The sequence below is a fragment of the Peromyscus maniculatus genome, chromosome 9, assembly GCF_049852395.1.
Source record: "Peromyscus maniculatus bairdii isolate BWxNUB_F1_BW_parent chromosome 9, HU_Pman_BW_mat_3.1, whole genome shotgun sequence".
Classification (NCBI taxonomy): domain Eukaryota; kingdom Metazoa; phylum Chordata; class Mammalia; order Rodentia; family Cricetidae; genus Peromyscus; species Peromyscus maniculatus.
In genome coordinates, this window is record NC_134860.1 from 27,443,474 (window position 1) to 27,469,254 (window position 25,781).

Sequence of the window (25,781 nt, forward strand, 5' to 3'; positions counted from 1 at the left end):
AATTAATCCGCCCCTGCTGTTTATTCCTCATTTCGAGTCATAATCCCCCATTTGTGACATCACAATTAGCTACTTGTGGCGATGATTATAATGTCATGAACACAGGATTATGACTAGGAATTGGAAACACCACAGCAGGGACACTCACTGCTGGGCAAGGAAGCTGTCTTTTCAACCAACCATCCCAGGACGGGAGGGCAGTCAGGTGGGAGAGAAGGGCAGGATGCAGAGACCCAATGGGATGGGGTCACCTCTGCGTGCAAACTTCTGAAAACCCCCCATTTTCCCTAGCACATTTACCAGTTAACAGCCCACTCTACTATTCTGATGCTGATGATTACAATCCCAAAGCCTCCACCCTCATCCATTATAGCCAGCATCTGGAAGTGTGTTTGATAATATCCATGTACTACTTGATAGTCCGTTGTAGATTTCAGAAACCTTAGGCCCCAAATACTCGAGTGCATCTCCTAAAACAAATGTGTTCTCCTCCACAACCGTTACGCCACCCCTACTCAAATAGCTGGACTTCGGCACATTACATAACTTACAGCCCATACTGATGTTGCATGGATCGTCTGAAGTCTTAAGACATATATTTTTATGACTAGGTCATGTTAGAATTCCTAGCAACTCCCCCAGCTACATGGCTGTGCATGCGCAGGCAAGATACTTAGTCATCCTAGGGCCTTACGTCCTACGTAATCTGTGTGCTGTGTAATCATGTAATTTGCAAGCAGCATGGTCACATAATCTATGCACATGCATGGTATAGCTGTGTAAACCCATATGTGCATGTGGGCAGGTGATCTATAAAAGCGGGTTCCACCTATTCCTCCCCTCTCTTCCTGCACGGTCATTCCATAGGCCTATGCAAACCCCCTCTCTATTCCCTGAATAAACTCTTATAGAGGGTTTTGTTGTACCTCGTGGCTTTTCTCGAATTGTAAACAGCACTGCTTAATAAATAACAGTTCGTGTTTTAATAACCAAGAACATGGTTACACCAGCACTTGGGACTAGGATGGTGGAGGATGAAGACTTGAAGTCAGTCTGGGGTAAAGAGATAGACCCTGTTGAAGAGAGAGAAGGAAACAGGAACGGAGAGGAAGAGAGGAAGGAGGGAGGCCTTTGTTTTCAGTTTTTCTCCAACAGTCAACAGTATTACTGATCCCCAAATCAGAAGCTTTAAACATTTAATATACAGCAAGAAACAATTCCTATAGATAGTTTCTGTGAGGCCCACTTCGTATCTTTAAGGAAGACTGAGCAGGGCTTAAGTCCCTAGAGCACACATTTTAAAGATGAGCAAGGAGGACTTCCCCAGGGAACTGCACGTAAGAACTCTCTCGAGGTGAACCACACAGACTGGGGCCGCTCTTTGTGACGCTGCTTCCTCTAATGGAGAAGTCAAGCTAGTCTTCCCAGGCAGTCTGACATGAGCGGATTGCTGGGAGCCAGGCAACCTCTGGGACAAACCAGGGCAGATCAGTACCCGACTAGAAACGTCGTCGACTGAGTCAGAAGCACAGATGGCAGGGTCACAGCTGACCAACCGGAAGCTTTCAGCATGCAGAAAGAATACCGTACTGCGTGGGCTGCCCTGAGTGGGTTTTATGGCTGGGTGTAGAGTGGGCAGCTTCACTGGCATTATTAACTGCCTGCTTAACAGATCCAGGAATGCCATCTATTCTAAACAGAGAGTAAAGGTTTTAAAAGCCGAAAAGGAAGCTTTTCACAAGCTAAAAGCTTTTAGGACTGGGTGGACTTTAAATCGCCTGTTTCACAGAGACAGAAATGGCTCCAGGGAAGTGAGGACATTAATACTTTTTTTTGAAAGGGCATAAAGACATAAGATTAACTCAACTTGACTAAAAACCAAAGCTGCTCATCAAAGCTGATTGTAGAGAAGAACAAAAATTCACAACCTAAAAGCCGAGGCCATGTTTGGAATGATGGTTTCTGTACTGCTCATCTTCATGTATCATAGAACTCGAGGTGTACCTGACTGATGCTGCACACATTTCCACTGCCCAGCAAGGAACACTGGCCTGAGGCCAACGATCTTCAACCCACTGCATCCTGAATGAAATCCGGACATCTAGAACAGCTACCTGAAAAGTGGCTCAACTGCATAATCTTAGTACATAAAACAGGCCACGGATTCCTACAGAACCTCTTAGTCCACACTATCCGGCCACGGATTCCTATGTAACCTCTTAGTCCATACTAATCAGCCATGGATTCCTATAGAACTTCTTAGTCCACACTAACCAGCCATGGATTCCTATGTAACCTCTTAGTCCACACTAACCAGCCATGGATTCCTATGTAACCTCTTAGTCCACAGTAACCAGCCACGGATTCTTATGTAACCTCTTAGTCCACAGTAACCGGCCACGGATTCCATGCCCTCTTTCTCCTCAGTCTTACATGGTTTTGCCTTTTGCTGATCCCCAGAGGAAACATCAACAATGAGTGGCGGCCTAGGCATGTAAGCCTCCCAGATTAGAAATGAGGAAACTTCACTCAAAGGGGGCCACAAAACTAAGTGTTATGGTGCCTGTTTGGAATGACAGCACTTACATTAGGCTGGGCTGAAACATAGTAGAATACCCTTTTTTAAAAAAATCAAAACAAAATATTAAAAGAGGCAGTCGAAAGATATCTGAAACATTTCACCAGTGTTTTTGGTAAAGCTAGATGAAGGCCAAATTTCTCATTTTTTCAAATCAGGACATGCACCTAAAATTCCAGATTTCTGGCTTCTCTTGAAACACAGTTGGAGTGATCGTGGTATCTGTCCAGCCTGGTAAGACTGGTAGAACAGGGTACAGGATATAGCATACAGGCTGCTCACAGAAATGAGGTCCCAGCCATTCAAAAACCACTTACTCCAACTACAACCTCATCAAGATGTGCGCGCGCGCGCGTGTGTGTGTGTGTGTGTGTGTGTGTGTGTGTGTGTGTGTGTGTGTGTGTGGTATGTGAGCAGTGCAGGAACATGTATGCAGTAGCATGCATATGGAGGTCAGAGGATAACCTTGGGTAACAATGCTCAGGTTCCACCTTGAGATAGACTGTTGTTTGCCTCTCCTAACCCAGGGATCTGCTCCACCCCTACTCCCACTTCACATGAAGAGAACTAGGACTGCACATATGTGCTGCCAAACCAGGCCTTAAGTGGCTCGTGGGACTCAGACACGGATCCTCATGATGCCCAATGAGTGCTTTTTCCCACCGGCCAGCTCCTCAGCCCCTAGACCCAGACCCGGACAGTGACGGGAGCAGGTCACTAACACACTGGGACAAGCCAGCTTTGCTATGGCCTCTCAATCTGGGTTAACCTGTTTGTGCTCCGGCTTTGATTCCCTGCACCAGATTATCTTCATCTTTTCCAGCCTGCACTGGGACTGAGAGGTACAGTTTTAATGTCTAATTAGTAAATTGCTTAAGGCAATAATTGTGACACTGTTCCAGGAATGGGGCAGTTCAAGAAAAGTGGGAAACAGTGACACAGGCAAGATGTCACAGGTTTCCATTCTCTAGGAACTGTTCTTTGATTCCCATAAAATTCCATCAAATCCCAGGAACCCCACTCAGCTGAGGTTTATTAGCTGCAAACCTATGAGAAGACCTAAGCCATAAGCCTACTTGTGAGCTCTACGTGTGATCACTGTGTTGCTTACATGCCCGGAGTGTGGTAAGGTTGCAGTATTTGGGACCGTTTGAAGAAAAGTAATACAAGTCCTTGGAAATGGAGCAGCACACTCTCATGCATTCCACATGCCTGAAAACCCTAGACCTTGCTAAATGTAGTGGCCATCAGCTTGAAAACAGTGTGGTAGGCTACACCTCTGTGGACACAGAATCCAGACCAATTAAAGTATCATTCAAGGGCGAGCTTTCTGAGCTATCCACTCTCGCTGTGCACAGCCTTGCCCTATTACTATCAGCCTCTGCTATCCCAACACACTGGTGTCTCCTAGTCAGAAAGCAGGGGCCACGGAGCATTCGAGAAAGCTTTACAGGGCTGAGTTTCTGGCTGGTGTGCATACTTGTGCTCTGCTTCCACAACAATCATCTATTGCTCAAATGCATCCTGTCGAAAAAAACAGTTTAATACTATAAATAAAACATTCTCAGCAATCAATTGATAGAACCCCAATTTACTGATACATTTCATTATTTTACTAAACTTTGCTGTCTTCCTTTTTGTTTGTTTTTTAAGATAGTGTTTCTCTGTGTAACAGCTCTAGCTGTCCTGGAACTCACTTTGTAGACCAGGTTGGCCTCGAACTCACAGAGATCCTCTTGCCTCTGCCTCTGCCTCTCAAGTGCTGGGATTAAAGGCGTGTGTTGCCACCACCCAGCTTGCTATTTTTATCTAACGCTTCCCTCATTCTCCAAAGAAAGTTTTCCAGACAAGCAACATACAGATATCATGATGAAGAAAAACTGGTATATGCACACATGTACACAGAGAGATCAAAGTTTGGTTTCCATAAAGTACACGGCTTGCTATAGATACCACAGACCAGCCTTTACTGGCAAAGAAATCATTATTCAAAAGCTGTTAAAGGGTTGATGCTAATTTACAGGGCATCAGCGCTGAGTGACAGACATCCACGCAAGGGTAATGCTAGGCTGTTTCTTGCTTTGTTGATTCAACAATCAGCACTGAATGTCTTCCGTTCTAATTTATTTTAACTTCTGCTTAATTAAATGCATAAAAGAACTAATGTGTTGGATTTGGGTGTTTAAAATGACTTTCACCCAGCTGTTTTTAAATGCACTAGGAAAATTCTTGAATATAATTGTTCTTTTAGAGGGGGAAAAAAGCACACCGTAACCATGACAGTCACACAGAGGGAATCATCCCCTAGTGACAGTGGTTGACAAGTTCTAAACAATAATTTCCCACCCAGAGTTTGAAAGGCATTCCAGAACTTCCCTAGCTACCTGAGATGATGTAAACGTTTCAGATGGAAAAGGTCAACATAAAATTACTTTAAATTCATTTTCTGCCTACTTAACTGAGGCGCAGGATAAGCATTTACTAACAGAATGGAGCCCAGAAGCAGGGCAGAGCTCACACTGTAAGGACTAAGGAATCTGCTCCTCCCAGCTTCCCTTTTTAAAAATTAGCCTTTAATGGAGCGTTCTACTACAGCTTTAGACACATAGGAAATAGTAAAATCTGAAAGAGGGAGGCGGAACATGAAAACAGCATCCTGATCTCTCTACTCACGCCAAGTTAATCAATGTGCCGTGTGAGTCAGGGGGTTTTCTCAGGCACAGAGACATGGTTCCTTTTCAGACCACAGCCTCTGTCTCTGTTCTATTATGATGCTGTATTGGGGGTTGGGGAGAGGGTGCTGGGATTGATAGCACCAAACCCTCTACCAGGTCTTAACACAAGGAACTGGCATTGTTCTGACTCCTGCCCTCTTCACCAGTGAAGTGTTGCTCAGAATTCTAGGATTAAAAGGAAAACTATGAAGGGGGTATTTCCTACTCAGCTGATGCCAGGTGCCACATTATCTGCGAACACAAAACTGACCTCCACTGCCCAGGCCGATACACCCTCACTTCACAGCCGTGAAACAAACCTTAATGGTAGCTTAACTTAACTCTGTGCTTATCAATCTATAGCTTAGCCCGAGGAGGCACTCAGGTGCTCTGTAATTCAGCAAAAATTCTAATGCAGGGCTTTAGAAAGAACGTCTGACACGCTGTCAGAGATGTCTACAGGTTTCAGAAAGCCCTGAGAACTTGGTTTCACACAAGGGAGGACAATATAATAACAACTTAGACTTCAAAATATGAGTGAATGATTGAAATGGTTTTCTCTACAGAGTTCTGTAGCTGGAAGTTTTCCAGTGCCCAGCCTGCAGCTGCCCAGTCTGCAGCTGCTCAGACCCAAGTAAACACACAGAGGCTTATATTAATTAAAACTGCTTGGACATTGGCTCAGGCTAACTACTGACTAGCCCTTACACTAAAACTCAGCCCATTTCTGTTAATCTATATGTTGTCACATGTTCCATGGCTTTACCTGTGTGCTACGTGCTATTCATGCTGCTCCCTGGACAGTGGGCTGGGGTCTCCTGTCTCAGCCTTCCTCTTCCCAGAATTCTTCTTGTCTGCTTATCCCTGCAATACTTTCTGCCTGGTTACTGGCCAATCAGCATTTTATTAAACCAGTGTACAAAAGCATTATCCCACAGCAGAGTTCACCCAATGCCAGGGGACACCCAATAGCCTTCTTCCAAACAAGCAAGGCCCAGGGGAAAGATATTTGTCCTAATTTTTTTCTACTTGTCTCTCCCGGATCCCTGGACAGCCAGAAAGCTAAAGATCCTTTTACCAAACTGCATCACACCATCATTTGGAGGAACCCCAAGGCCTGCTTCATCTGGTCTACCCCACCCCTCAAGGCAGGGCAAGCCCATGCAGAACGCAGAGGGGAGAGCTACAAACCACGACGGCCAGGGGGTCTTTTCTGCAGTCCTACTCAAGGATTTCTCACAGAACTCAGCAAGAATTTCCAAATGGCAATACAAAGTCACCCATGACAAATCTCACCATGTGGCAATGACAGGCGCCAGGTCTCATGCCTATAGGCATGGCGAGTGGAAAATGCAAGGCCAGCAGGAGGAGGCAGGGGAGGTGGGTTAATACGCTGCCTCCTTTAGCTAGCCCACAACTGGAAGGTCTGGACTCCCCGTCAGAGGTTAATGAGTTGGTGGGTCTCCTGGAGGTCTGGCTTTGGAGAAGAGCCATATGGGAAGGTGAGATAAGCAAGGGAAAGATGTGACACTGATCAATATGAGGGGCAGGTGATGCCATTCCGAAAACAGATTACAAGTCTACAAAGCACTGCAACATAATTTAAACAAATATAATGAAATGCATTCCTTCCACAGGAAGTTCTCTTTAGAACAACTCAGCGTGTGTGGAGACAAAGTGACATTTTAATGCCCCTGACAGGAGTTAATTCTCTGATGTCCTTAGATGACACCTCAGTGGAACCTGATTTCAGGATAAGCCAAGTCTTCTCTTGGGCTTCCCAAATCCGTACATTAGTCACTGGTGACAAACCGAGTCTCTTTGCAATGGAAGGCATTCCAGTCTGACTGCCCAGAAGCCATCATCTAGTATCCACTTCCTTCCTGGCCTGCTGCTGGGCTATTAGACACCTCTCCAACAAACTCCGGATGAGGCAGATACTTTCACCCACCACAGGAAAAGCAGGAAAATGGGCAACGGTGAAGAGTTTAGAAGGTTCAACAGCTTGTATGCCAGGCCAGAAACCTAGGTCTACAAAGCCACCTCTGTTTTGAGTCTGGGTTTCGCTATATGGTCCCAGGTTTAACTCATTCTCAAAGGTGTAGAGCAGGCTGGCCTTGAACTCAGAATCTGCCTGCCTCAGCCTCTCAAATTCTAGTCTTACAGACCTACACCGCCATGCCTAGGTTGAAACTGACTGACTGGGGGGTTGAGACAGTTTAAGAACAGAGTTTTGTCTTACTTCCCTGGCCGACCCAGACTCAACACATAGCTGGCCTCAAACTCCAAGGTCATCTTACTGCCTCCACCTCTGAGTGCTAGGATTACAGGAGTGTGTCATCACACATGGGTTTGAATGAAAAACTCTTAGCCACCTTGTCAAACTGCCTCTGTCTCCTGAAAGCTACACTCACATATCGTCTACAGTCACAGGCGGTGCATATTTTGGGTTTTGAGACCTCCTAGACCATCTGTCACTGTGTCAGCCCCAACCAAGGCAGACACAGCACCTTCTCAGTCCATGCCCACTGTCTCGAGGACAACAGGTTTGGGCATCCATTTCACAGACACTGCCTACCACAAAAGTGATGCATGCCCAAGAGAATTTTAAGTAAGCGAGCATAGTGTGCCTCCAAGCAGGAAACTCCTCAATTAAAAAAAAGAAAAATGAAAACAGTCACTCATAGAGCAATGCATCCAAATTAGTAGGTCCAAACGGGCTCTTACGTGAAATAGACAGAATTTTATCGACTGTAGTGGTAAGGAATTTTATCGACTACAGTGGTAAGGTCTGAGATGGGAAGAAGGAGTAAGGGGGCAGTAGGGAATGGATGATGTTACACACCCTAGGAGCAAGCGGGCAGGCTGCAGACAGGATGGTGCTATGTAGCACTGTCCTTTCCGGCCTCTTATTTGGGGTTCCAGCATCGAAGCAAACCACTGTGGGGATTTTTTGTGCATGCTTGCTACGGGCCACATCCATGACTTTGCACCTGACAAGCATGAACTGTCACCGTTCCCACACACGTGTCTTCCTTCCCGGGGCTCCCACATACTAGGCAGGCACTTAGCACTACGGCATCCCCAGACCTGTGCTGTCAGTCCATTTGGAATGGGTCCTTCTGCTTCTCCGGCTCAATAAGCAAGAGACATTTCAGGCTGGGAGGTGCTGCAGAAGCCCTGCGGGAGGCTGGCAGGTAGGCTCCTTTTTTTTTTCTGTTCTGATGGAGGGAAGTCCCACTTGCTCTCAAGACAAAGTCAAGTTTGAAAACCCCAGTCTTAGAAAGCAATCCAGAACTCGTTGTTCACAGAGAGGCCTGGAAGTAAATGCCAAGGCTAAAAATACAATGCATACTATCCATCTACCAGGGGACAGAACTGTAATTAGAAAGTATTTCTATATTAACTAAAGTTCAGCATAATGAATGAACCAAAAAAAAAAAAAAAATCTAGGCCACCATGGATTTGGCATATACTAAAGAAGTACTCTGTGCATTTGGCCTAAGCAGTCAGCTTCCTGTCGCAGTCCTGAGTAACTGCAGACAGAAGCTTGAGTTGTGGGGCGAAGCTTCCTAATAACTGACAGCAGTAGTGGAACACTAGGTAGGGCTTCAGCCCGAGATAATACCATCTCTTGGGGGGGTCACATATGGGGCGATTCAGCTCGAAGACCTCATTCAAACTCCAAGAAGGGGCAGTCATGTTTGGCAGAGGGTAATGGTCACAGAATAACCTTTTTAAAACAGCAATAAAACAAGCTAAAGGCTCACAATACTGCCTCTAATGCTTTCCACAGATTTGCATAACTTCTGCCTCGACAAGAGAAAACTCATGCCTTGCTCTCCCCCTTCCACACTCGGGCATCACCATGTGTTTTCTGTAAAGTCACCATGGCAGTCTGTTCCGAGATGTGTACATAAAAACAATGAGGGACATGGCAAGTGTGAGGGCCTGTTTTCAAAGCCGACACGGAGCGAAAGCCTCACTCCGCAGAGATTCTGTGCACACTTACTTTTCTCTCTGCAACACCCTCACTGCACACGCATGGCCAGTGTGACCAGCCGGCCCGGCCCTCACCCTCGTCTTCATCTTTTTCTTGGTATTTCACTCCTCTCTCTTGAGAAGCAGACTGTTGGGGGTGCCTTGAGGAACATGAATACTATATAAATACTACAATACTGTTCAGAACACTAGGACAGCTTCATACATTTGGACCATCAGAATATAAGATGAATTTTAACTAAGCTGTATTTGAAAGTTTGTAGAATTGTGGTTTGTCCTAATTTTCTAGACTATATGTATAGATGAGAACATTCCTGCATGTTCAGTACACAGATTTCTTTTTCTTTTCTTTTCTTTTTTTTTTTTTTTAAGATATATATGTAGCCGGGCAGCAGAGGTGCACACCTTTAATCCCAGCACTCAGGAGGCAGAGCCAGGTGGATCTCTGTGAGTTCGAGGCCAGCCTGATCTACAGAACAAGATCCAGGACAGGCAACAAAACTACACAGAGAAACCCTGTCTTGAAAAACCAAAACCAAAAAAAAAAAAAAAAAAAAGATTATATGCTAAAGTCCCAAAGGAGTAAATACTTTAGGGTTGGTAAGTCACTGTGATCTCCATGTCAACTATTAAAATCTGCTATTGGGAGAATCTGGGAGGAATTGTGGCAAGGAAAGTCTGATCAAAGTATAGTTAAAATTTAATTAAAAATTATTATTGTTTGTAGCAAAATAACAAGTCACCAAAAGGAGCTGCTAGTGCCCAAAACACCCTTGTTTACAAGCACTGATAGTATTCACTGTCCATGAGATGTGGTTCAAAGTATCAATTCATAGCATCCACAGGATCAACTTAATGACCAAGGACCAGACTCATAGCTAATAGTTGGATAGCACTGGGCAGGATATTTGCATCCATATCTAGCCCCTCTATATAGACATCCATGCACGCGCGCATGCTCACTGTGGATCAGCAGGTTTGACTATGTGTGATCTTCCTATTAGAAATAAAGACTAATCCCAGTGATGCACCAATGCACACGTGAACAAAGAAAAAAGGAATTCCTTGCAAAAAAAGAACCCAAACCAGGCCAGCAGGCACACTAGGACTGGAAGCTTATTTGGTTTTTAATTCTACTACCGTTGGTTACTGTGTCTTTTCCCCCATTAGGTAGGGTCCACCTTCCAGTGCTGATTGAATAATGACCCTGGAAGATCAACTGCCTTTGACTTGGGGGAGAGCAGATTTCTCAGGCTCCTGCCTTACTTTCCAAGTGCCAGTATTACAGGCCTAAGGCGTCATGGCCAGTGTGGCACAAAGGGGATGGCTTAATGGAACTCCTGCAGGCTCATTCTGGGAAGCACGAGAATTAAAAAGAGAATGCCAGACTGAGAGAATTAAAACAGGAGTGAGAAAGGGCTAGAGAGATAGCTTGGTGCTTAAGAGTACTTCGCTGCTACATTGTGAGGACCAGAGTTCAGATTCTATCATCCGTGTCAGATGGCTAAGAAATGCCTGTAACTCCAGCCCCAAAGCATCCAATGCCCTCTTCCAACTTGTATGACCATGCATGTGGACACACACACATGGAAACACACACAAATGGTAAAAAATACCTGTAAAGAGACAGACTATGGTAGCTGGTGCACATCATGTATCAGTTTGTTATGGGTGCTGGTTTTCAAATGCCTGTATTGCCTGTGCTGGCTAGTTAGTTGTCAACTAGACACAGTGACAATTGACAAAATGCCTTCATAAGATCTTGCTGTAGGCAGGTAAGCCTATATGGCATTTGCTCAGTGATTGATGGGGAAAGGCCCAGCCCACTGTGGGAGGTGCCACTCCTAGGCTAGTGGTCCTGGGTGTTATAAGTGAGCAGGCTAAGCAAGCCAAAAGGAACAAGCCAGTATGCAGCACCCCTCCATGGGCTTCCAGGTTCCTGCCCTCACTTCTTTGGATGATGAACAGTGCCATGGAAGTGTAAGAACAATAAACTCCTCCTGAAGTTGCTTCTGGTCCCAGTATTACGTCACACCAACAGTAACCCTGACTAGAAGACATTACCGCAGATGCAGCTCATGCACACACTTTTGCTCTTGATTTTGGTTATAGCAAAGATGCTAAATTTTCTAACAAAAGTTAGGAAGAACCTTTCTTTCCATCCCTATGTCAAGGTCTATCAATCTTCAAAGCAGGAAATTTTCAAGAAGGATATAGAATTGGAACATCTAATGGTACCTAAGTGATGCAGTTTAACTTGCTGGAGGCATGCTCCAGTTTGGAGCTTCCTCGTGGGCTACATGTGGCTTATTTAAGAGTGGAGTTCTTTGTTATGATGGAGGCTCAGACACCATTTCCAGTGATACTTCAAAGCCATCCAAGAAAGATTAAGGCTGGCTTTAGGCAATAGGAAGGAGGAAATAGCTGGGCCAATGCATTCAAAGCACTTTTTAATGAATTTAACAAATTCAGAGCCCAGAGTTTGCAGCAAGAGGCATTTGGATGTAATTTCATTAACTATAAAAGCAATTATTAAATTGAAGCCACCTATTCATTTTAAGTTTCTGTTCTACGACACTTTTTATTAATTTATTTTGAGGCTAGGTTTTATATACCCTATGATGGTCTTGAACTCACTATGTAGCCAGGATTGACCTTCTGTCCAATCTCCACTGCCCGGGATTACAAGCACGCAACACCCATTCAGTGGTGGGGGTGAAAACTGGAATTTGTTGCTTAGACAAGCACTCTACCAACTGAGGTATATTCCCAGTTTCTCTCAACTATTTCTAAATAAAAGAAATACCTGTGCTGGAGAAGGGGCTTAGCGTTTAGGTGTGTGTATGTTCCTCTGGAGAAACAGAGTTCAGACTCCAGCAGCCACTGCAGGCAAACAACTGAGGTTTACAATGCCCTCTCCTGGCCTCTAGAGGCAGTCATATGCACATACCACACACACACACACACACACACACACACACACACACACACACACACACACACAGAGAGAGAGAGAGAGAGACCTCATGCATATACACAAATAAAAATAAAAATAAAAATTTAAAGAAGAAAAACCTGATATATTTTTCCTAAGTACCTTTTTATCAGTAGGCAAGAATATACTATTCCTGGAAAAAATGTCTGGGTCATAAAGTGAAAAGAGTACAGAAGTAAATCTAAGACAGGTCAGAGGTACTGTTAAACAGCTTAAGGTGCTCAGTGAAAAGCACAGGCCGCTCTTTTGGAGGGCCTGGGCTGGATCCCCAGCACTCCCAACCATCTCTAACTCCATCTCCTAGGAGCACAGTGCTCTTTTGTGGCGTCTATGGCACTACATGCAGGTGGTACACACATAGATCTGCAGGCAAAACACCAATACATAAAAAATAGAAATAACCCCCACCCCACCTTTAAAGCTCAGGATGAGCCCAGCACCAAGAATCATCTGGCCCAGAATGTCCAAAGTGGCATTTAGACGACAGTCGAGAAACTGGGTCTTAGATACACAGCAATGCAGTCAGAGGGGACCCTGGAAGCTACTTGGTGTTTACCACCTCATCTGACCTTCCCATCAGCCCTACAAAACATGATTTTCCCTGGGTTAGCCAGCAGAGACCGGCAGAGACCAGAAGAGACAGCCCAGAGAAACCGGGGCCATGCTGCAAGCCACAGCCTACACTAAGAGGCGGGGAACCGGGCACAAGCTTGTCATGTTTACCACACACACCGCCCAGTGGGGGAATCACCGGACAAATGAAGACTGGTAGGTTTAACTTAAGGGAAATGAGATATCCCAAGGCTCTGACTTGCTATCGAGTGGGAGCCTGCGTCTCTGTCAAGGCCAGAAGTAATTCGGACAGCTAGCAGGAGAAGAGAAATCTCATCACCTTCGCACCAGTAAGGGGCCTTCGGCGACGCCCTTGAACTTGGCCAGCCAGCTAAGAGGAAGAAGGTTTCATCAAGCGCCTGGCAGTTTATTACACTCTGCAGCTCGTCCTCCTTTATAGGATTTTCTGCCCCAAACTCGATAGCCACAGCATTCAGGAAAGGTTAACATCATTCTTCACTTACCGAGCTGCGTGCGCACCTGTTTCTGGCCGTCTCATTTAGACAGTAAATCTTTGTGTCACTTTGTGGACCTCTCCAATTTACATGTGAAACTTCCAACTGAGATCCTCACCTTCATTCTCTTATTTTTTTAATGTATTTTTAAATTTTCATTAGTGTGTTTTCATTGCATGTGGTACTAGGTCACACAAGGACATCTTCATAAGCGTACAATGTATTTTAAGCATATTCACTCTCATGAAAGTAAAATATTTAATGAGTTAGTTATATTTATTTATTAAAAACACAATCTTTTGCTCTGGAATTTTTAACTTGCTCCAAGTCTGTCAGGACAATTTGAAGTCTCTATAAAATACAGTTGCATCTATACAGAAAACGTTAGCTAAGCGAATCTGCCTGATTCTGTGCAATGATGGTAAACGGAATTTCCAGTAAAGGGGCAGGGAAAACAGAAGGCCCAAAGAAGTACTACCTGAGTCCATGTCTGAACTAGGCTGCTCTCTGCTCTGATGGTAGAGAGGTAGGAGCAGGCACACGATTGTTCCTCACAGCTTCACCCTGACCACAGCACATACCTGAGCAAAACTGAATCTGACATTGAATCAGAATCCTCGGGGATGGACAGACAGCTCGGGTGAGAGCAAGAACGGGTAAGAGTAGGTGAGAGTGTGCTGTGCAAGCACTAGAATTCAAAATACTCAGAAAGAGAGAGAGAGAGAGAGAGAGAGAGAGAGAGAGAGAGAGAGAGAGAGAGAGAGAGAGAAAGCGCCAGCCAGCCGTGTGTGCCTGGCACTATGGTGCACCATCACTAGGCACTTGCTGGCCATCAGCCTAGCTCTAGATTCAGTGAGAGACCCTGTCTCAAGGGAATGGAAAGTGACAGAGCAGGGCCCCAGGTTCTCCTCTGGCCTCCTCACACATATACCCTATGCACACAAATAAAAAATATGACATATTTACATATATACATATATGCTTATATACTATGTGAATCTTCCCCTCATGAGAGCCCTATTCAAATGGATCAGAGCAATGGAGGTACTAAGATCTATCAGAAAATTCCACTCGCTAAAGGTGCTCCTTTAAAGAATCTAAAACAAAAACAGAAGATGTCCAATTCATTAAATATCATATACCATTCAGACAAACATCCTACTTGACATATACCTGTAATGCCTTCCACCTGCACTGTGTCCCTCATAGCACAAAGGTAAAAAACAAATCACTTTTACTGACATATTTAAACCCATATTCAAGTTTATTGGAAAGATTTTAAGTGAAAGAAATCAAGTTATTCATCCCCCTGGACTTGAGACAACACAGAGTGAGGAGGGGTCGTCCGATGAAAAGCTCCAGTCTCAGCCACCATCAGAGTCCCCTGAACACAGCTTTCTGCTGGAGTCACAACTGATCAGCATCTGCCTGGAAGTGACAGGAGCATGGCGCCTGCCTTACTCCAAGGCGGGTGTGCGGTGGCAGCGTAGCAACAGTCGACTTAATAGGATCCAGCTGCAGAGTCAATGCCAACAGCTCTGAATTCGTCACTACCAAGCTGAAGATCTACATCACTGAGGCCGACACTGCAGAACAGAAAGTGCACCATGACCTAAGCTTTACACTGCCCCGGGCCATCACAACCAGAGTTCTCTCGGGGGTCAGGAGAAATGCACACCCACCGGTGGCAGCCCAGATGACTGTCCTGCACGTTACACACACAGGCCTTCCCATAGCCTCCGATGTCATTCAGCCCCACTCCAACAAAGGTCTACTGAAATCCAGAGAGTGTCAGCTCCTGAAAACCATGCAACATGTCCATTCTTTAAAACACACACACAGATACACCTTCTGAGAGGCTTCTGTACTCTGTGATGCCGGCATCGGGGCTGAACCCCGCCCCCCCCCACACACACACACACGTCTTTATGGAGATACAATCTTCAAGTAGATTTCATTCCACCATGAGTGGGCTCCTTGTCCCTGCTCCCTTTACTTGTTTTGAAAACTAAGAAGCCTCATCAGAAGCTACCTGACCTGAAAATGAATAAAGACAGTTTCTCTCTACTCTCTCCGACCATGACGCTTGTTTCTAAAGCACCCCTCTGTCTACCTCCACTCCAACACTCTGAGTGATGTGAACAAAGATACAGATGCTGATTCTTATTTGGGAAATCTTTCAAAATCATTATCAGGACGTATCTGTTTTTGTTCAGGTAACCCCAAAACATTCTCTTTTCTGTCCCTAAAAGGTACTAGCCAGGGGTCCCTCACCACTGCTGGTCCCATGCAGAGGGTGTGTGTGTGTGTGTGTGTGTGTGCGTGCGCCCAGAAAGTGATGTTACAGGCAAACTGGCGAATCCCATCAGTAATCGAAACTAGTGATCAACTACGTGTAGCAATCGGTCCCGCCAAGCCAATGGTGTTTCCCACAGCAACCACACAGCAAGCTCACGATACGGGCAAACCAGGATTCTAGAGCAGGTTCTCTGAAAGCTGTGTTGGCATGAGTGCTATCTTCTCCAACAGGGTCACTCAGACTCCTGGTCTTCCCTCCTGGGACTGACAAGGTGGTTTTGCCTTTGGGTTTCTAACGAGGTAAAAGTGAAGGAACTGCCTGGGATGTATGACTTGGTCAGAGGAGGCCTTCCAGGCTCACTCGAGGTCTGTCAGCATCAGCTGCACCCCAGCCTCTCCACAGAGCTGCCAGACACTCACCATGTGGCTCATGGCTTCCCCCACAATCAGTGACCCAAGAGAACAAGCCTGTGGTTCACCTACTTCAACCTTATTGTGCAACTTGTAAATTCAAATCAACAAGCCTAGCCCACCTGCAATGGGAGAATTATATGGACTTCTGAGGAATTACCCAGGTATTTGTGGACATATTTTTAAAGTTAAAGTATTTTAACCCTCCCTAAGAAAGGTAAGAAATCCAAATATTCTGAACCATACTGGTTTGTACAGGCTGGTCTACTCAACAGGAGAGTTACAGGCGTACGAAAGGATGCGGAATGAGGGCATCTGTACTGGGGGAGATGTCAAGTCTGGTGTTTAACTTGTATGTTATCAATACTTAAAAAAGGACTGGGGCTGCATTTTCTATCCTTGTTATTGTTGGGGCTTTCTTGACCCAGCATTTCTAAATTACAACTCTTTCCGATTGGGTACCCATATCTGAAATGATGGAGAGCAGAAACATTCAGATTTGGGAGTTTGGGGTTTGGTAATATTTGCGTAGACTTCAGATAAGTGTCTCTACTCTGAGCACCTAAAATCTGAGATGTTCCAACATTCAACACGTTTTGATGCTCAAAATGTCCAGGTTTCACTGCATTTGGGATGTTTTGAGATGAGGAAATCCCGTATCATGATTTCTACAATCTCATTTCAAAACAAGCTTACAGAATCTGGGGTTTCGTGCATACAAGGCTGTGTTCTTACAGATAACTTGCACTGAGGTTACACACTGAGACAGCACAAAGGAGGAAGGGCTGATTAAAAACATGATGTATCTTAATCAAAAGAAGGTAGGATTTTAAACAAAATGGAATCTCCTTGTTCCTTAGTTTCCAGTGTTCCTGTCTTTAGAGCAGGATGAAATGCCCTGGCCTAGAGTCATTCCCGAAGGATGCTGTCATCGTACGGAACATTCAGCTGCATAAATGCTTATATATTCTAAACTGCCTCGGGCAGCAGATAAACAAGACATCCACAGCACAAGAGGAAGCTCAGAAAGAAACAAGTCAAGAAGTATCAGTCACAAGCCTGGGTCTGCCACCCAGAAGGAACTTCCCCTCCAAAGTTGATAAAACTAACAAGCCTTCAGTCTCACTAATCAGTGGGGGGTGAGGGCGGGAGGCTGAGGGGAGATGGCTTGGTCAGTAAAATGCTTCTTGGTACAAGCATGAGTGTAGAGGCAGCAGAAACAGGTGCGCCGCCCCTCAGAATCGCTGGCCAGCTAGCCTACTCAGGGAGTCTCCGGCCAGTGAGAAACCATATCTCAAAACACCAAGAATAAAATTAGTAATAATAAAAAAAGGTCAAGCAAGGTGAGAAATAACACTCAAGGCTGCCCTCTGCATGCACACATATGCACGATAAAAGGAAAGAAGTAGGATACAGCTCAATAGTAAGTGTGTGTTCACCATGCACGAAGCCTGGGATCTATCCCCTAAACCAGAAGAAAAATACTCATTTGTTTAATGGGTCACATAAGACATCATCTGCCTAATACACACACGTCGTTACAGGGAACCAGGCGTTACTCTGGAAGCTCTTTTTGAATCAGATCCTTTAGTTCTTGTACCAATGCCATGAAGTAGGGTGTTGTTACTGTTCTATTACTGCTGTGAAATAATTTTACCAGGAGATGGGTAATGCTGCTAAACCTAGCCAGATCCACAATCTCCAAGACGACAAACATCTGTGTGTGGGACAGAGTCCATAGACTAGGAGAACTGAGGTGGAGTGATCCACTATAAATGTGGGGGCACCATTCCATGCACTGGGATCCTAGACTGAGTAACGAATCTGAGCACTAGCATCCACCTCTCTCTGCTTCCCAACTTCTGGGGCAATGTGACCATCTCCCTAAGTTCTTGCTGCCATGACTTCCCCACCATGAAGGGCTGGACTGCCCAACAGCTGCACAGCAGTGAGAAATGTAACTATGGCAACCACTCACAGGTATGTGTGACAGACAGGTGGAGCTCCCACCAACCAATGTAACTATTCTGCACCATTGTTGCCACACTGCGCACAAGAGCTCTCCGAAGATTAGTCAGGGGGCAGTCTGCGCGTTGAACCTCCTGCTCAGGGGGTTTGTCCACACAGCCAGTACCACCCAGCTGCCTTTAGAGAGCACAAGCTCTGACCTGCATCACAACCCTAAAGCACTGCTATCAGGCTGGTTGATGTTTATCTCCTTTGAAACCAATTTTTTCTCACACAATAGTCTTCATTTCTGTTACAGCCTCGTACCTTCTATCTCTATCTGCTTAAAGTGTTGACTTTTATCTTCAAGTTTAATGAGTTTATTTTAAAATGAATAAAGAACTAGAAACATTAAGTTTAGGTGAACGAGAACAACAAATCCCACCTCCGTGGCCTACGCCTCTTAACAATCAGGGCCATTCAAATGAAGTCTACTGTCTGTGACCATGGATCTTAACATACTCTTGGAAAAACAAGGAATTTCAACCCAAAGGTTTAAAGACAAATGTTAAGATCTTGATTCCCGGAAGAATCAAACTCAGGAGGCTGTGCTGTGATTCTCCTTCCTGCCTAGACCGATGTGCAGACAAGGTATCTTCATTTTCCAAAGCACACGCATTACCCAAGCATCCTCCTCTCCAGTGAACCAGCACAGTCAGAAATGCTCAAAAACTGAATGAGAAAATACTCAGCTGAGGAGCAGTGTTTAGACTTGCACAAACACAGCCTTTGGCAAGGAGAAAAAAACACATCCTATATGCTACATAATTCTGAGACTAGCTCATCAGAATGACAGCTTTGGAGCTACAAGAATAAAACAATCAGAAGTCTGTGTGATTTACAACAGGTCATGACTCAGGACCCTTCAAAGCAGGGCTCAGCAAGGATTTCAGACTAGAGGACCCCAGAGGGGGCTGTCTGGGAAAGGGAACACAGGAGAGAAAGGAGGGAACACAACAGGTCCTCATAGGCTGAGAGCTGTCAACAATTTCCAGACATCCTTCTAAGCAAGCTGTGTGACCTGAAACAAAGCTCACCAGGGCCAAGAAGACAGCCAGCAATCAACAATGTCTAAAGCTCTAATGCCATGTACAGGCAGACCATTCTTCACCCAAACCCCTAAATCCAAAATACTCCAAAATTCAAAACTAAGATCCAACATAACACTAGTGGAAAAATCCACATCTGACATCATGTTGAAATTTTGTTTCATGCACAAAAATGTGTATTATACTGAATTATTTTTCAGCTATGTACATATGATAGTCATAAAACACATTTTACATTTAGACTTGAGTTCATCCCCAAGAAACTCCATTTTATATATATGCTCAAATATTATACAATCTAAAAACATCTGAAATACTTTTGATCCCAAGTATTTTGGGTATGAGACACCCAACTTGTCATCGAATGATGATCTTTTCCTGGATGTGACCAAGAAAGGGAAAAGAAGGAAAAACACAGGGTTGTGACCAGGAACCAACAGTAGATTCATCCTTTCATTCTATGGTTGCCATCTAGTACATACAGGCAGTCCAAATCCTTGGGTATCAGAGGACTTACATCCCAGCTAGGGAAATAAGCAACATGACAAACAGTTATTTCAGAGGAATGTGGTAAAATAGCAAACACAGCTTGGAAATTGAAAAGGTATGATGGAGACGAGGTGGGCAGAACAGAAAACACAGAAGCAAAGATCACAGAGGTCCTTGTTCTCAAGGTGGACAAGCTCAAACTGCTGTGGAATTGCGCCAAAGCACATAAAGCTCCTGATCACAATGGCACACAGCTTCCTATAACCTTCTGCCTGCTTCCAAGAGCTCAGCTGGACACTCTCCTGGGACACTCATTTGCCACTGACATCTGGGTTCATGCAGGCTTTGGCACCTGCTCAACTCGAGACAAAACATTCCTGTTGCTACCGTTTGCCAGCCTCTGAAGACTCATGGCAACAGAGGTCCAAGCGTGTTGAAGGAGAGAAACGAATTCAGGACACAAAGAGCATTCATCCCAAATCCAGAGATCAGTCCTACAGTTCCTGGAGATCTCAATCTCAACAGAGCTGGGTCTCCCTGGGGCAGGTGTCCAGGGCAGCCTCATAATCAGAAGGGCAAAAGCAGCCACCTCAGCTCCATGAGGCTCAGTTGGAAAGAACTGTCTTGAAGCTTATTAAATTTATTTCATTTGTAATCACTGAATCTTGAGCAATAGTTGAGGGACAGAACATAGAGGGAACAGGGCATAACCAATCCCAAGAAAAGGTATGTCATTAATGATGGCACTACTTTTGTCCCAGCATGTGGGAGAGAGAGTTCAAGTCCAGTCTGGTTTGCATGTCCTGAGGGTCAATAAAAATATTTCTACAGTAAACAACACATTAAGACAATGGAGATGTGAGAGCAGGAAACAAGGACATTGAAAGTAAACAATGTCAGTGCTCAGGGAGGTTGGAAATGACCCAGGAGACCCAGGACCAATTAAACAACTAAAACTGGTATTCAAGAATACTAATGATTCTGAGTCCTAATCAAGCCAGAAAACAAAATCAGGTAAACGCTCTCTGTTAGAAAGTTGGATACACTTGGAGAAGAAACCCATGAAAGGGAATTTCTAAAATATTATCACCAAAATGAAAGCCACTGGTATCAAGTAATTGCCACTGATACTTCAGACAGTCTGTCCCCTTCATCCTCAGATCTACCCATCCTACATTTCTGTCTGTACACGGCATTCCCAATGATACTCACACGTGAACTGGGATTGTGGGGGACTCTTCTTGCTAACCCGAGATCAAAGCCACACCATCTCACCTTTTGCTTCCAATCAGAAATGGTCAGGAAACACAAACTCAGAAAAGGAAAACTTATAAATGACATCTACCATCACAGTGATGTACACAAAATGTGCAGCCACCAATGAGCATGCTTACAGTAATTAAGTACTTCCTGGGAAAGGCAGCTAGCCACCCTTCAACAATAACATTAATCTAATCCATCTTTTCAAGTACCTATGATGTAACCTGGCACTATTCTAGGACCAGATGTCACACAAAGGAATAAAAGTGGTACAGTGCCTATGACTTTATCTCAACCTACACCATGAAACTATAGCTACACAGAACCCAGAAGAGGAAGGCAAGTGATAAGAAAGGTGGACCTACCCACCTACCAACTGAGCCCCAAACACATGAAGCAAAAGTGGACAAGAATTCTACCTTTATCTCTTAAGCTTATCAAAATTTGATGACAGCTAGGCATAACAGCCTCGGGCCTTTAATCCCAGAACTTAGGAGGCACAGGCAGGATGATCTCGATGAGTTCAAGGATAGCATGGCCTACAGAGCAAGTTAGAAAAGAAAGGAAGGAAAGGGAGGGAGGGAGGGAGGGAGGGAGGGAGGGAGGGAGGGAGAGAGAGAGAGAGAGAGAGAGAGAGAGAGAGAGAGAGAGAGAGAGAGAGAAACCTTGAAGCCACATGTCAAGTATTAGGCACTCTACAGATATCATAAAAAGACATAAATAAGGGCTGGAGAGATGGCTCAGCAGTTAAGAGGACTGGTTGTTCTTCCAGAGGACCCAGGTTCAATTCCCAGAACCCACATGGCTGCTTACAACCATCTGTAACTCCAGTTCCAGGGGATCTGTTAGCTTCACACCAATGCATATAAAATTCAATGTTTTAAAAGTCATAAAGAACAACTCCAGTCTCTGGAGTAATTCCCACTCCCATGTCCTGCACTAGACTCCCATGAGGACATCCAAGACCAGCAGGGCAAGGACAACATGACACCACCCAATAACTTGTGGTCCTTACTGGCCAGGCTTGCTCCTTTCCAGTTTTCCAGTTAGCAAGGCACTGATGGCAGCTGCTGGCAGCAGACTCCTGCTCCTGCGGCTCACTTCATCCTCACACAAACACACCGGAGCTGGCTCTTACACCAGACGCATTTCCCCAGGAGAACAGGAAAAGTTAAAAGGCAAGGGGGTGCCACAAAGGAGCAAAAGGCAGCAAAATGAACCCCAACAAAGCAAAGACAGAGTTCAATACAGATCCGTGGGCTTCAAGTCTGTTCTTCCCTGATACAGTGATACCGGAACATGATACAGTGTAAACGAAAGCATTGTTTACCAACACTGGAAACAGTCAATGTCCATCCACAAGCCGACAGGAAAATAGATGTCGATCCATTAATTGAAGATTAATGATGAGGAAGGGAGCAGGATACTGTCAGAAAAGGGACCTTGAAGAAATGGGGAACTCTGGGCTGACAAAATAGCTTATGGGCAAAAAACACTTGGCTCCAAGCCTGACAACCTAAATGTGAACGCTGGGACTCACATACATGGTGAGGAAGGAACTAACACCCCCAGGTTTACCCACAATAAATATACGATTTTATATACATGTGGGAGGGGTACACCTGGAGAGGTGGCTCGGTGTTTAAGAGCACACACTGTTCTTCCAGAGGACCCAAACTCACTTCCCAACACTCAGGCAGCTCAGAACCAGCTTCAGGGGACCTAATTCCTTGGGCATCCAAGAACACCTGTATTCGCGTGCACATATACAAACAACACAATTAAAAATTTTACAAAATAAGGCTGGGTGTGGTGGTGCACACCTTTAATCTTGGAGCTTGGGAAGCAGAGGCAGGCAGATCTCTGAGTTAAGGCCACCCTGGTCTACAAAATGAGTTCCAGGACAGTGAGGATTATATAGAGAGACCCTGTCTCCAAAAGGGGGGGAGGGAAGAGTAAAGAAAGAGCGAAAAAATACTAATAAAAACAAATATTTTAAAAAGAAGAAATAGGAAAAGCTCAGCGTGAGGTGAAAAAGCCGCCTGCAAACCACTGTGGACATGATGCAGAATGTCCGTACACAAGTAGAAACAAAGTTACAATCACACAGCACATTGTCAGGTCACATGATAATACTCCTCCTCACTGGGGGGTGATTTTAAAACATGTATCTCTTTTGGTCCCTGCTTTTTCGAAGCTACCTTTCCAGTCTTTTATGCACAGTTGGGGAAATTCCCTATCCATGAACTCCACTTAATCCGATCCAACCAACCACAGATGCAAAAAAAAACTTGGTAAAAACAGAAAATTGGGCCTGTGATGAATAAAGACTCTTTCCCTTGTCACTATCTATTAAACAGCACAGCATAACTATTTCTCTAGACTGTCGTGGTAATCTAGGGATGGCTAGAAGGTATACAAGAGGATGGTTATCTGTTATATGTTAAAAAAAAAAATACAATATGGACTTTCTGGAAGCAATGCCCAGCAGATTCCACGGCCTACATCTTCCAGTAACTGTTCTATAATGAAATGTTGGCTAGTATGAAAGACCCCCGCTCCATTATGAGGACATGGGGCTTTGGGCCAATGAAATGCTCCCCCCCATAACTTAGCCTAAGAAACGCCATTCTGCAGGAATCAGAAAAACAGGAGTTCACAGCCATAGCCAGCTACCCGGCCTTGACAGAGATAGCTATGGCCAGCCTTAAAAAAGATAACTGTGGTCAGCAGCCTTGGGAGTAAGACAGTTGATATTTTATGGCGGGCCCCTGGCCTTGAAGAATAAGCAGCTGGCCTGGACAAGGCCAAATCAGCCACACACATGCGACCCCAAGTTCACCCTGGCCTTCTTTGAAACAACCAATAGGGACCCTGTAACTATGCTTCTCGCTTCTGTAACCGCGCCTCTGCCCCTGGGATCCCATAAAAAGTCCCCCTTGCCCTAAGAAGGTGCGCAAGTCCTCCAAGAGACTTCGCCCCAGGTACCTGGTCTAAATAAACCCTCTTGCTTTTGCATCTGATCTGTGGTTTCGGTGTGTTCCTTGGGTTTGGGGTCTCTCCCGGAGAAAGATCTCAGCCGGGGGTCTTTCATTTGGTGGCCCGTACGGGGATTGAGACCCCTCCCTGGGACCACCGACCCACCATCAGGAGGTAAGCCGGCCGGCCTTGATTTATGTCATCCCTGTCCAGTCTGAGGGTTGTCTGTTTGTCTGAGTGTTAAATGTTGTTTGTTTGTCTCCGCGCCTGCGTCTGATAATCTGTCTGTGTCAGTGGATCTGAAAGGAGGGACCGACGGGTCTGGACTTCGCCACTGAACCCTGGGAGACGTCCTAGGGGAATCTGGGAACCTGGAAGACGTTCCACGGTTCATCTGAAGACCCCTCCGGGGGCACGGTTTAAAGACCCCTCCGGGGGCACGGTTTTTCTGGTTTTGCTTTCGGTTTGGAACCGAAGCCGCGCAGCGAGTGTTAGTCTTATTTATATTGGTCTGTCGTTTTTTGTTTTCTGTTTAACCGTTCTCCTCCTAGAAACAGCCATAGGACAGACTGTCACCACCCCCTTGAGCCTCATGCTTAAACACTGGTCAGACGTAAAGACACGAGCCAACAACGAAGGAGTCGTAATAAAGAAAAAAAAAAATAGATATAAGATGGCCTCATCAGGGAACCTTTAACCTCAGTCTTATTTCACAGGTGGAGAAAAAAAAGTTTTTGCTTCCAGTCCCCATGGCCACCCGGACCAGGTCCCATACATTGCCATGTAGAGACTCCTGACAACAGAACCTCCCCCATGGGTTAAGCCGTTTCTCTTCCCCTCTGCCCCCCCCCCCCCCCGGCGGCAGCAGCGCTCGCCGAATCCCGGGGCCGAGGAAGCCAGATCGGCGGATCCCTCCCACTCCCTGTTCCTCCCTAACCCCACACCAGCAAGTCTTTTCCTCTCCCCGCAGGCCGCTGCTCCGGCGCAGGCGGGCGCGCGGGCAGGCTTGCAAGCGGGTGCGGGAGAAGAGAACGCGCAGGCGGGTGCGCAGGTGGCAGCAGGTTATGGCGCCGACGCGCAGGCGGGGCCGCCGGGAAGCTAGGGCGCCGGGACGCCCCCTGCCCAGTCCCCGCAGGCCGTCAGCGGTGATGGCGGTGGCGGCGGCGGGTGCCGGAGCTCCCCGCGCCTCCTCCCGTCCGCGCGGCCGCGGTGCGGTCGCGGGGGTCCGGGGCGGCGCTGGGGGGGGCTCCCCTCACTCCCCGCTCTCCCCGGCTGTCCATGTCTCCCGTGCGGGCGGAGGAGTCCGCCCCGCCGGGCCGTGGTTTTCCGCGTGGCGCCTAACAGCCGACTTAGAGCTGGTGCAGACCAGGGGATTCTGGTCGCGGGGACCCGCGGCGGCGCAGGCGGGGCCAGGGGCGGGGCCGGCGACCAGCCGCCATGGAGCGCGGCGGCCCCCGGCGCGGCTGGCCGGACCCGGGCGGCGGAGGCCCGCGGCGGCACAGGCGGGGCCAGGGGCGGGGCCGGCGACCAGCCGGACCCGGGTGGCGGGGAGCCTGCGGCGGCGCAGGCGGCCTCGGTCCCGGCAACGCCCCACAGCCGCTCGCTCGGAGGGGCGGTGGATAGCGCGGAGGGCGGCCGAGCGGCGCAGTCGGCAGCGGCGGCGCAGGCGGACATGGGATGTAGCAGGGGCACGCAGGCGGGGCCGGGGATGGGGTCGGCGAGGGACCGCCCCCTGGCCGGCGACCCGCAGCGATGTGCCACGACCGGCTCCGGCCCAATATGAAAAAGGTGACTAGGGGGCGGCGTCACCCATGGACGCCGAGTCACCCCGCCCCGAGTGTTACAACCCCCCCGACAGCGCCGGAGGGACCGGCGGCTCCTGCAGCGGCCCCCAAACAGCGGAGGATGAGTTCCTGCTTCCTCCCCAATTGC

At 46.5% G+C, this 25,781-nt stretch overlaps 2 protein-coding genes across 3 annotated transcripts in view; one reads left to right on the forward strand and one right to left on the reverse strand.

Annotated features, from left to right (window-relative positions):
* Ptprg (protein tyrosine phosphatase receptor type G) overlaps positions 1 to 25,781 on the reverse strand; it is a 703,035-nt gene that overhangs the window by 581,772 nt on the left and 95,482 nt on the right. The gene's annotated exons all lie outside the window — the stretch shown is intronic.
* Positions 1 to 25,781, forward strand: part of LOC143267458 (uncharacterized) — a 50,996-nt gene that overhangs the window by 22,428 nt on the left and 2,787 nt on the right. Inside the window, exon 4 of the mRNA XM_076545546.1 lies at positions 24,673 to 25,637. Within this exon, the coding sequence (XP_076401661.1) occupies positions 24,673 to 25,637 (965 nt within the window). The remainder of the gene's footprint in view (positions 1 to 24,672; positions 25,638 to 25,781) is intronic.